The following is a 12,094-nucleotide window of genomic DNA, read 5'->3' as shown; positions in this document are numbered from 1 at the left end:
TATATGAACAAATAATTTTCAGGAAATACCAAGATAAAATTAATGTTTTTTTTTTAAAACTGTGGGATTTATCCGAACCTTTAATGAACGAATATGTATTGTAGATCTCTAAGAAGTGGATCTGATAGACAGCATTTCTCAAACTTATTTTTTTCCCAAGCATTTTTCAAGACTCAGGTACTATGGGACACCAGTTTGGGAAACACTGACCCTAAATATTATCATAATATACTGTCTTTCAAAAGTTATGGTAAATAAGCATCCTAACCCTTCATATGGTGAAGAGTTGGTCCTCCTGGCAAACACACCAGACGAATCTTTCAACTCAGGTGAGCAACTAAGATGAGCCCTTATAAAGCCTTGGTAACCCCTACAGGGAATAAAACACAGCTTTTCCCACAGTAACTATTGCTGGTCATAGAACCATTCGAAAGCAATTTGAACACCATTGTATATGGTCCTGTTTTGGACACAGATCCTGCAATGTATTCTTGAGGCTAAGTTTTCCTTTTAATCTGTTGCATAATTGCAAATCAATTTGAGAACTGAATATAAATCTGATATGGACTGAATGTCTGTGTCTGCCCAAAATTTGTATGTTGAAGCCCTAAACCCCAACATGACTGTATTTGGAGACAGGGCCTGTGAGGAGGTGATAAAGGTCATAAGGGTGGGACCTTAACTGAATAGGGCTCATACCCTTGTAAGAAGAGGAAGAGACAGCAGAGCTCTCTCTCCTCCCCTCTCCCTTCACCTCTCCAAAGAGGTTATGTGAACACACAGGCAGATGGCAGCTGCCTGCAAGCCAGGAACAGAATTCTCACCAGAAACTGACACTGTTGGACCTTCATCTTGGGCTTTCCAGCCTCCAAACTGTGAGAAAATACATTTCTGCTGTTTAAGGCACCCAGCCTGTGGTATTTTGTAAAGCAGCCCAAACAGACAAATACAATATTGGATAAACCACCATTTTAGTCAAAATGACTGATCAAATCAATGGTAAGTAAACTGAGGATGTTTAAGGCTGAATCTACCAATCCATGGATTCAAAACAGTTCTTGCCGTCACTCTCTCCAGATTTAGAGGAAGCATAAACCAACAAAAGATTTTGTATCTTCTGTGTCACAACTGTTAAAAATCATGAGGGTAAAAAATTTTCCTATTAAAAATATCCTTTTTTTAAAAAAGTTGACCTTAATACTCAAAGCTTTAAAAACAAAAACAAAAACCCTCACCCAAACAAAATAAACAGAAAGCATTTCCCCAATTTTAAGATACTTTAAGCAAAAACACTTCAGTCCCTGATGTGTTCCAAAGCACATCTAGCTGTCGAATTCCTAATGAAATCAGGCCTTTGGAAGGTGTGCAAACATGCAGCTGTCACATGGAGTGAGGGAAGATAAACACATTTGCTCACTTAAGAAAAGCAAACTAAAAGAAGTCCACCCAAGTGCCGGGTGGTTGTCAGTACTGGACAATGGAATGGCGCTGGTTTCCAGGCCCCTGAATGGAATCCCTGTCCCCCCAGACAAACCCCACACAGCCTGTCACATACTGCAATGAGCCTCGTCACTCCAGTCGCCACAGTCGTTGTAGCCATTACACAGCAGTTTCCTGGGGACACAGATGCCACTGGCACACAGAAAGCTCTCGCCCCCTCCGCAGATCACTGAAAAAAAGGGCAGAAAAACAATGTCAAAATAAATAAGAGGTGTGTTTTTTTTCCCCTTTTAAAATTAGGAGAAATAAAGGACAGAAAGAAAACCTTTCCTTGCTATTCAACAGAGGTGCTTCCCAATTCCCTCAGTTTCATTATCACCAATTTTTCTCTGGCCTTCTAGAACATTAATTGTAAAATTACCTGGAAAGACTACAAAGGGTGTTTGCCTGAGAAAAGCAAAAGGAAATTCACCAGTGGGCTTTCACAGCACAAGAGAGCAACCTCATCAACTGCACAACTTATGTGGGGAAAAAAAATACCAGATGGGAGTATTTTTCTTAATAACAGAAAATTATTTCAAAGTGAAATATTATTTATTGAACAAACATTAAAAAAAAAAACAAACCCTCTCCTTCTACAGTGCTACTCAATGTCCTGCAGAGAAAGCTACAGTTACGAATAGTTGATACACGCTTGAACACAGGCTTAGAGACCCCATGCCTTGTATTTGAAATATATTTATTTACTTGTCTTAATAAAAATACCAGTTAAAAATGTCAGGGTCTATTTTGGCATAAGGAATGTGAAACAACATTAGCTAATAATATTTTCATTCTTTTCCTTAACACGGCTGCATTTTAGTATTCTTTGCTTTAAGTATTACGGTGTTCTTTTTCGTCTCAAAATTCAACAAATATTCAATTGTTTCAAAATTACATCAGACACAGAATGTAAGAGAAGAAGCTAGAAAGATTTTTCTAAGGGAAACCATTAATGAAAGGATGTCAATTCAACAAAATGCGTTTTAAAATACCCTTCAATATGTGGTAATATGCATCAAATGCTTTTTAAATGTGTAAACCTTTGACCCAGAAATCTTATTTCTGGTCTTCATACAAAGGAAATGATTATGAATAAGTGCAAAATTTAATATTTAAGGATATTCATACCATCATGGTTTATCACAAGGAAACTATGAAATAACAACTATGCAATAACAGGAGACTGGTTAAATAAATTTTGATAGCTCCATAATAAGGAATACTGTTACAGCCATTGAAAACTATATTGTAAAAAGTAATGTCCTGGGCCAAAGTTCAAGATAATTTAAGTGTAAAAACACCATTTGGGGGACTTCCCTGGTGGAGCAATGGTTAAGAATCTGCCTGCCAATACAGGTGACGCAGGTTCGATCCCTGGTCCGGGAAGATCCCACATGCCGCAGAGCAACTAAGCCCGTGCACCACAACTACTGAGCCCCATGCCACAACTACTGAAGCGCACGCACCTAGAGCCTGTGCTCCGCAACAAGAGAAGCCTCGGCAGTGAGAAGCCTGCGCACCTCAACGAAGAGTAGTCCCCACTCAACTCAACTAGAGAAAGCCCGCGCATAGCAACAAAGACCCAGCGCAGCCAAAGATAAATAAATAAATAATTTTTTAAGTTTAAAAAATAAAAAAATTTAAAAACAGCGTTTGGTTCTGAAAAAGCATAATACAATCTGGCCTAGAAAGAAGTATATCTAAGGTTACTATGATTATCCCTGGTATTAGGATTGAAAGTAATTTTTATTTTCTTCATTGTATTTTACTCTGTATTTTACAAATGTTCTTATAACGATCATGTCTTACTTTTATAATCAGAAAAAGAAAACAACTAACTTTTTTCATGAGTTCCCAATTCAGAGTAACGGTAAATAAATATAACCCTCCCCAAACTTGTTTCTGTAACTCTCTGTCTCCCTGCCACAAAAGTTAGTGGGATCAGCCTTGTGGTCTCCTGCCTGGTCACTGTCACCACCCACCCTGAACCATGTTCCTTGATGAGATGAACTTTGTTGTCTAACTAAAGGGAACCAGGAAATACGGAACATTTAACTCAGAAGCTGAAATGCAGAAAAGTTCAGACTGAACATTCCAGGCAGTAAGGTCCATGCCACTCATATGTCCTGTGTTCCCCAGCCGAGTGGCTGGCACTGAGGAGATTCTTAATTAATGGGAAAAAGTCACCTCCATCTCAATGGAGCACAATATATTGCCACGAGGCAAAAGAAAAAATGCAATTGATGGATTATTTTCCAACACTATCAAGGAATCAGTTTCAATTTGCTGAACATTAAGTACTAGTCAATTTGGTATGTTTCTTCTGCTGCTAATTCATGTGTAAGCTTCGCAATATCAACAATGAAAGTCTGGTTTTCCATTATATCCCATGATTTCTGTATCAATACAAATGGCATCTATGGATTTCAACTGCCAAGACATGAAACACGCTTATGTTTTGTATAGTCTTGGATTCAGCGCAGGACTGTACTCCTGTAGCTACAGAGACTCCTAAAGGGTATACAGGAAACCAGATATAAAATGAAAAACCAAAACATTAAAGATTTTACCGGTCAGTCTCTACAATAACCTCTCTCTAGGGTTAAGGGAAAATTTTCAAGGAATAAGTGTTTATCCTATCGTGAGATTGTTTCTGCATTATAGTAGAGAGTGCAGAAATTCCATCTGTCTGCATTTCAGCAGCTGCAATGCCTCAGAAGAATTATTGCATTCCCTACATTATGGCTCTGATGAGTCCTTGGGAAATGTAGCTGAAAGCTCAACATTAAATAGCTCCTAACATCTAGGTTTCATGTTTAAGAACCTATATATTTTACTCCAATAAAGCCACTCTTGTGTATGGTTATATCAAACCTGGATCAAATTTAAAATATGGCATTGCTTGCATTGTTTTGATTATCGATAACCTGTGTCTTTGCTGATTCATCAGAAACTGACTTCTTTTATGTGGTTTCTCGGTTGGAGATGCGGCTGCCCATGGTTTTAGGACATTGAAAATTGTTTCTTTCTTCGTATTCTTTTTTTGCAAGTTCTTTGGACATTCATAGTTTCATTAATCGATACTATTTTTGTACAATCAGGATAGCTTTGTACATTCTCTTTCTGTTTGATTTCTTCCTAACCTGTATTCAGAATCTCCGCTTTGATTTGTGAAAAACTGTTCAACTAGCAAAGCATTTCAGACATATCTCATTTACAATTTCCAAAGAGCCCCATAAAGTACACAGGTAAGAATTCTATCACAACTTCCTTGGGGTAAGTGATAGTTTACAAATAGAGGAACTAGAGGATCATGTGGTTAAGACAGCATCTACCCAAAGCCATGGAGTTAGGAAAAGGTGAAAACCACCCCAGAATCGTGAGGTCCTGGCTCCGGGCCTAATCCTCCACACCATACCCACTCCCCATTTCTAGTACACAGCCAGGTGATGGGCGCTGAGTTCCAGGGTACCAGGTTCAGGTAAAAGTTCAAACTTGCCTTTATTTTTCTCTCTAAACAAAAGATAAACTTCTGTCCTCAGGTGAACTGGACCAGATGAGATGACATTTTTGTGAGCTCTCGGTTTTTGGAGAACACACTGAGAGAGCTCTTAACAAGTTTCTGGAGAGATTTTTCAACCATAATTCACTGTCTTATAACAATCATCTTCCAATAGCCTTTAGACTGAACCCTTAAGATGACGAAGGGAGATTCCCTGAGGTGAAGTCATGCTATACAGTCTTGACACCATTTCCACTAACATCATCTATAACACTAAGAGGTATATATTGGACTTTAAGTCAATGGCAATGACTTTACAAGATTCTTTCATTAATTGAATGAATATTTACTATCTATTATGTGCTGGGCATTACTGTAGCAGTAATTACAGATACAGCAGTAAAGAAAACAAAACTACTTCCCCACCTTCACGTGGCATGTATTCTACCGATCATCATCTGATAAAGATACTTTTACTAACTAAAGATGCTTCACCACCAAAGTTACTTACATTTATACATGTGACAATTAATTAATATTAACACAATGACAGCAGTATACAAAGACTTATTGCCTAAGATACTGGTTTACATGTCCAAATGATGAGGACAAGTATGAATCACCTGGACTTCTGAATTCCATGGATTCTGAAGAGTATACACCCCTGCGGATGATCAGCTCTTTTCAGTCTTGTTTCCAAAAACAGTCTGCTGAAATAACATCCATAGCCTGAAACAAACTTTAGATTTTTTGCAACTGCTTCCAGCCCTATCAGTTCTCTCTGTCTGTGTATTATGGGCAGCATTTATACTGGCAAATTCTCTCATTACTCTGCTGGTTAACTTTTAGAGTCTTTTTCAGAAATTACTCACCAGTCTCTGACTGCATAGTATCCTCACACTCATCGTGACTTTGAGTCCTTGTTTAAAGTCTAAAGCTCAAGTTCAACTCTATCTCTGAAGAGAAAGCCGACCTGGCACACAGCTTTGTCCCCTGCACCCATACTGAGAGCTTGTCAGCCCTTCATTCCACATGCTGCTCGAAATTAAGTTACTATAAATCACTATTGCTCTTACCTTTTACAAAGTTATTTGACCATATGAAAAAGAATGAGTGTAATCTTATAGCAGCTGATGCAAGAATACTTCTTGGGAAGAGTGTTGTATCTCCCCATAATAGGTTGATAAGAAGATTGGGGTGAAAGATAAGAGGTGAGAGGAGAAAGGAAATCCAAGTAGACGGTCAATAATTAAACTTGGTCTTTACTCTGCCTTCTAAGTCATATGTACTCGATGGCCCTTCTTTTTGCTGAACATTAAGATGTCTGGAGTAGGTATGGATGGATATCAAAAAGCTCTGTATGAAAAGAATGAGATCCCCCTGGAGAGAGAGAGGAAACTGTGCTGTTGGGCACTGTCTTGGGAGAGAGAGAAATTAAAAACTTGGTTGAGTCTCCCTGAGGGGCTGTACAGAGAAGACTCTTTGGAAAACAGAAATATCTAAAGAGACATTTCAAGTTGTTGATGGGAGGTGTAATCACTTCCTCCATCTACCATAGGGAATCAGCAAAGATTATGTTGCTTTCTAATATTCTCACTCATTTATTTAATCAATTTGGCACTCTTCTAAGAGCTTGAATACAGAATAGATCCCTAGCTTTGCAGACATTATAGTCTACGGAGACAAACAATAACAATTGATATAATAAGATGAAAATTATTATATATTAGGTCAGAAGGTAATAAGTGCTATAAAGACAAAACAGAGTACAACAGACTAAGAGAGATAGGAGATGTGGGGATGGGGTAGTACAGGTCCCCAGATTAATTAGGGCGCCAGGGCAGGTCTCATTGAACGTTGGCATTTGAACAACAACTTCAAAGATGGAGGGAGTTAACCAAACCTCAGGGGAAGATTTCAGCCCAGAAGCAAAGACCCTCAGGCAGGAACACGGCTGGCAGGTATCAGGAACACCAAGGAGACCCATGTGGCTAAAGCAGAGAGAGTAAAAGGGTAGAGAAGCTAAGGGATGAGGCAGAGAGGAAGAGAGGGCCCAACCACAGAGGGCTCTGTAAGGACTCTGTAGCTTAGACAAAAAAAAAAAAAAAAAAAAAAGAGTCATTACAAGGTTTGAGTAAAGAGTAGCATGATCTGACTTATGTTTTCAAGGATCTCTGCCTGTTGTGTTGAAAATACTCCAGAGAGGCAAGGGACACAGTAGGGAATAACAGTTAGGAGCCTATTGGAGATGATGGCAGCTTGGAGGTGGTAGCAGGGGAGGGGCTGAGACACAATTGGATACTGGATGTATTTTGAGAGTAGGGGCAGGAGGGTTTCCTGGCCCATTAGATGAAAGTCGTGAAAGGCAAGAGCCAATGATGGCTTCAAGTTTCCAGCCAGATTACAAAAACTGCCATCCGCTGAGATGAGGAAGGCTACTGGAAGAGAAAGACCAAGGGGAAAGAATCAGGAGTTATCATCTGGACACACTGGGTCTGACATATACAAGAGACGCCCAGCTGGAAATGCTGAGGAGACAACTGGGTACATAAGTTCAAAGTCCAGGAAAGAGGACAGGACTACAAATATAAATGTATGCGCCATCAGCAAATCGATTTAAAGCCAGTGTGCCTGGATGAGATCATGAACGGAATGGCTAGTGAAGAGTAAGACTCAGTGAGATGGTGCAGAGAAGATGGATAAGGGCTGAACTATTAAACCTCCTGCGTAACAGCTACAAGGAAGAGGAGAAGCCAGCAAAGAGGCTGAGGAGTGGCCCCGGGGGTAGAAGGAAACCCAGCAGGTGAGTATGTTATCCTGGAAGCCAAGGAAAGGAAAATGTATCGAAGGGGAGGAAGTGATCAGCTATGCCAGAAGCCGCTGCTGAGTCAGGTAAGATGAAACTGAGAAATGGGGATGAGGATAAGAGCAGTTTCAATGCAGCAGTGAGGACAAAAGTCTGATGGAGTATGTTTAAGAGAGAATGAGAAGAGAGGAAGTAGCTCCGAATGGAAGGACAAATGCTTTGCTGCAGAAGAGAATAGATAAGTGGGGCAGTAGATTGCAAGGGAAGTGGGGCAAAAAGAAATGCAGGTTTTAATGCTTTGTGTGAGTACATTCTTTGGAGGGAGCATGGAGTGGTATTAAATTCTGCCTATAGGTTGGCTCAGATCAAATAAATGATGACCACTTTTGAAGATACAGGAGCTCGGGGATGGAGGATCATCAGTGTCAGGTATATAGTTATAATCTAAAAATGAAGCCTGTCTTATACCTGCCTGTCCCTTTAATCCCATCACTACAGTGTGACTTCCTCAGAAGTTACCTGTCTTCTAAGGTGAGAAATCCTTCTCCTTCTCTTCTTCCTCTTCTTCGCCTGGTAGACCTCTGTTACACATGGGGGGCGAGGGGCACCCAGGCTAGTCCCTTCTAATAGTACCATCAGAACATGAACAAACAAACCCCTGTTACTTTACGACTCACATAATTTATATTAGCAGAAGATAAGTATTTGTTTGCTTATACCCTCTCCCTCCTAGAACGTACGCTCCTTAAGAGAAGGAACTTTATCAGATTTTCTCCCTGTTGTGTCCTGTCCTGAGTCTGGCGTGGAATTAAATATTTGTTAAATGAATAAATGAAGACTGAGAATAGAAGGTGCCCAGCAGGACCACGTGATCACTCTTATTTCTTGGTCCTACATGTTCAAAGGCAATAAATATCTTACAATTTTATTATTTTAATTGCCAGAGGAGTAAACTGCTGGTGAAATACGATAATCACTCTCTGTTATAGCAGGATACTCACTCCAACCCCCAGACAAGTCTGGCTTCTCAGTGGCATCTGCTCATATGTTAGGGCAATGAGTATCAAAGACCCTTCTACCTAAAATAATCTTCCCCACTGACCTATGATGATGTGTCTAACATTTTCCCAACACCTACACCCACGTTACCCATTCCTTGGGGTAAAATGGTGGTTTTTAGATGAACTCTAGGATACCAAGGAAAGGGACTTTGGGGCCACATCATAGGTTAAGGGGGAGTCTTGAGTCCCTTACTCCACTTCAACCAGAGAGCTCTACCATCACCTGCTTTATATATTTGAGTCCGTGTACAATCTCCTTTGAAAATGGGTCTCTGCTACCAAAAACAAGTTTGAAAACGCCTTCACCCTTAAGATTTTAAGTGTTCAGTTCAAGTCTGACAGAGCTTTTAATTCATTTTCTTGGCAATGAATACTTAGCTCTGAATTTAATTATAGAATGTTTAGATTTTCATTATATTTAGACTTGAAAGAATGGGACGCCAGAGGAGTAACTTCCTAAGAGGGGTGGGCATAGCAGGGAGGAGTTTAGGAAAGGTCTGAAACGAGAAATAAGCATGAGGCGAGACCTGGAGCCACAATGAACTGAGGACAGCCCTGTGTGAAAACGCAGTGGGCGTGGGTTTAATACTATGAGGTAAGAAATGCCACATCACCTTGTTTTTCTAAATCAAGTTAATTCACTTAATCAAATTAATTCAATTAATCCCCACTCAAAAAGGTGAAAAGAAATATTCTTCAGGAATGTTTTTTTTTTGGGAGGGGCCTCTCCCTCCTTAGGGAGGTACAAGGATCCAAGGGAACAACTGCAGAAGGGGCTTAGCTTTCAATTCTTCAGAGAATGGGTGGGGTGAGGGACTCACGATTCTAAGCCCTCGGGGTTTATGGTAGACAGAACGCTCCATCACATCTGTACCACAGCAGGGTCGTGATAGGGCCACGGTCCCCAACATCAGCTTTCCCGACTGCCCCACGCGGCCATGCCTCTCTGAGACCCTGCCTCTTCCCCCAAGCAAGTAGTAACCAGTCCCTGCTACGTAAGGGACATGCCAAAGCCCAGTCCCCTTCCAAGCCTTGGGGGATGCCTCCTCCATCCTCTGTGTCCACCTCTAACCCTCCCCCATGCCACTCCACTCTGGGTGATCACATAATCTCTGCTCAGTCATTTTCTCCTCAAGGCTGGTCCCCCTTTTCTGAGAATGCACAGATGACACCACACATCCTTTATGTTTCCTTAATAAATTGCTCTATTACACAGATTTTTCATTCATTGCAGAGAATGCAAATGACTCTATCAGCAACTTTCAACATCTTTTTACCAAGGTAGTATATGGTAGGCGGTCAGTAATCCCTGTTGCATAAATGCACTTAAAGAGCTCTTAATTTAGATATTCTAAAAATAGAAGTGCCACATGATTTCCTCTTTTATGATCTGGGGTGACCGTCGTGCTGTGAAGACAAGGTAAAACCGGTCCCCTCACTACAGTCCAACTCTGTAGTTCCAAGTCCCTCAGTGCCTATTATATAATATGCTTTTCTTAGTGAGGAACGATCTCTGTCAAACCAGTGTTCAAAGCAAGTTCAAAACAACTTCCCCAATTAAATATCCTTAAGACTAAGGTACTCCTAGACTCATTTTTTTCCGCTGTGAAATAAAGCCGTGCTTTGATTCAATGGAAACATTGCAAGCTGGCCTTCAGCTTAAATTTCTGAAAATAAGAGCTAAGTATACTTACTGCCTGTCTGACAGCATGAAGGAAGACCTATCATTCTATAGAAAAATCAATCATTGTAAAATTATCCAAAAATCATTAGCAGGAAACAAGAATAGATTTGTCACTGGTGGCACTCTGATAGGAGAGGAACGGAAATAGAGTTTAGAAAGCAGTTCATGTCATCATTCAACATCTCAAGTAAAATCACAGTATAAAACAGAGTTAGATAAAACTTGCCCAGTAGATTTTAAATCTAATTAGACAGGGGAGAAAGTACAGAAAGAGCAGAGTAAAAAGCAGGAAGTCAAGCTTTATGATCAGGGACTGGCAGAAATAGACCGCCAAGCAGAAGTCTAAATAAACGTTTTTAAAAGGAATCTTTATTCATTCAATAGCCGAGAGAGAGAGAGAGAGAGAGAGAGAGAGAGAGAGAGAGAGAGAGAAGGAAATTTTTAAAAATAAGAAAAACAACTTCCAAATAGGGATTGTCTAATTAAAAGAATATACTAGTTTACTACCTCAAGTTTTAGTGTCTAAAAGACTTAAATAGGATTCTGAACCAATTTTGTCAAAAGTCATTGGTAAGATACACCAGGACTCTGTCATTTATCATTTCCTGCAAATAAGTGCAATAACGTAACTTCAAGTTTCTAAAGAACATAAGCAAGTTAGAAACTACATATTTAGGGCTTCCCCGGTGGCACAGTGGTTAAGACTCTGCCTCCCGATGCAGGGGACACGGGTTCGAGCCCTGGTCCGGGAAGATCCCACATGCTGCGGAGCAACTAAGCCCATGCGCCACAACTACTGAGCCTGCGCTCTAGAGCTTGCGAGCCACAACTACTGAAGCCCGCGCGCCTGGAGCCCGTGCTCTGCAACAAGTGAAGCCGCCACAATGGGAAGCCTGCATACCGCAATGAAGAGTAGCCCGTCTCTGCAACTAGAGAAAGCCCACGCGTAGCAATAGAGACCCAACGCAGCCAAAAATAAATTAAAAAAAAAAAAAGATGCCAATTCTTTTTTTAAAAAAAAGAAACTACATGTTTATAGTTGAGCCTCTTGTCAGGGATTATTATCAGGCAGGCAGAGATTTCTAAATTCAGGGTTTTTTTTTTTTGCGGGGGAGGGAGGAGTGCTACTTTCTGAACTTGCTTTAGGAAATAAAACCTTTATTTCATAAACAAAGTAATTCTCACTTAGTGGTACTTAAAATACTTCTGAGATTTTCTGCAAACATGAGGCTGTCTTGAATGATATTTTGTGATTATTCATTATGAATCATAAAATGATAATGATGGTATATTATACACACAACCTTTGGCAGATTTCAGACAGCTGTTGAATGTTTTCTATAAAACAGTTAATGCATGCGTACAAACCTATGAGAAATAAAGTGATATATATGATTTGGAAAGAAAATAACAGTCTCTTGCATGCATATGGTAGTATCTAAAAAGTTATACATGTTAACATTTCTTTAGATCTTTATTAAATGTATAACTCGGTCAAGACGTCTATGGAAAGACTTAGAAGAAAGATGAACAAAGAAAAATAATCAGATTTGAAGAGC

The 12,094-nt window shown here is 40.0% G+C and overlaps 1 protein-coding gene across 1 annotated transcript in view; it reads right to left on the bottom strand.

The window, feature by feature from the left end:
* CORIN (corin, serine peptidase) overlaps nucleotides 1-12,094 on the bottom strand; it is a 222,061-nt gene that overhangs the window by 97,061 nt on the left and 112,906 nt on the right. Inside the window, exon 5 of the mRNA XM_065877801.1 lies at nucleotides 1,556-1,669. Within this exon, the coding sequence (XP_065733873.1) occupies nucleotides 1,556-1,669 (114 nt within the window). The remainder of the gene's footprint in view (nucleotides 1-1,555; nucleotides 1,670-12,094) is intronic.

The sequence above is a fragment of the Phocoena phocoena genome, chromosome 5, assembly GCF_963924675.1.
Source record: "Phocoena phocoena chromosome 5, mPhoPho1.1, whole genome shotgun sequence".
NCBI classification, from domain to species: Eukaryota; Metazoa; Chordata; class Mammalia; order Artiodactyla; family Phocoenidae; genus Phocoena; species Phocoena phocoena.
This window is presented reverse-complemented; position numbering and strand designations above follow the sequence as displayed.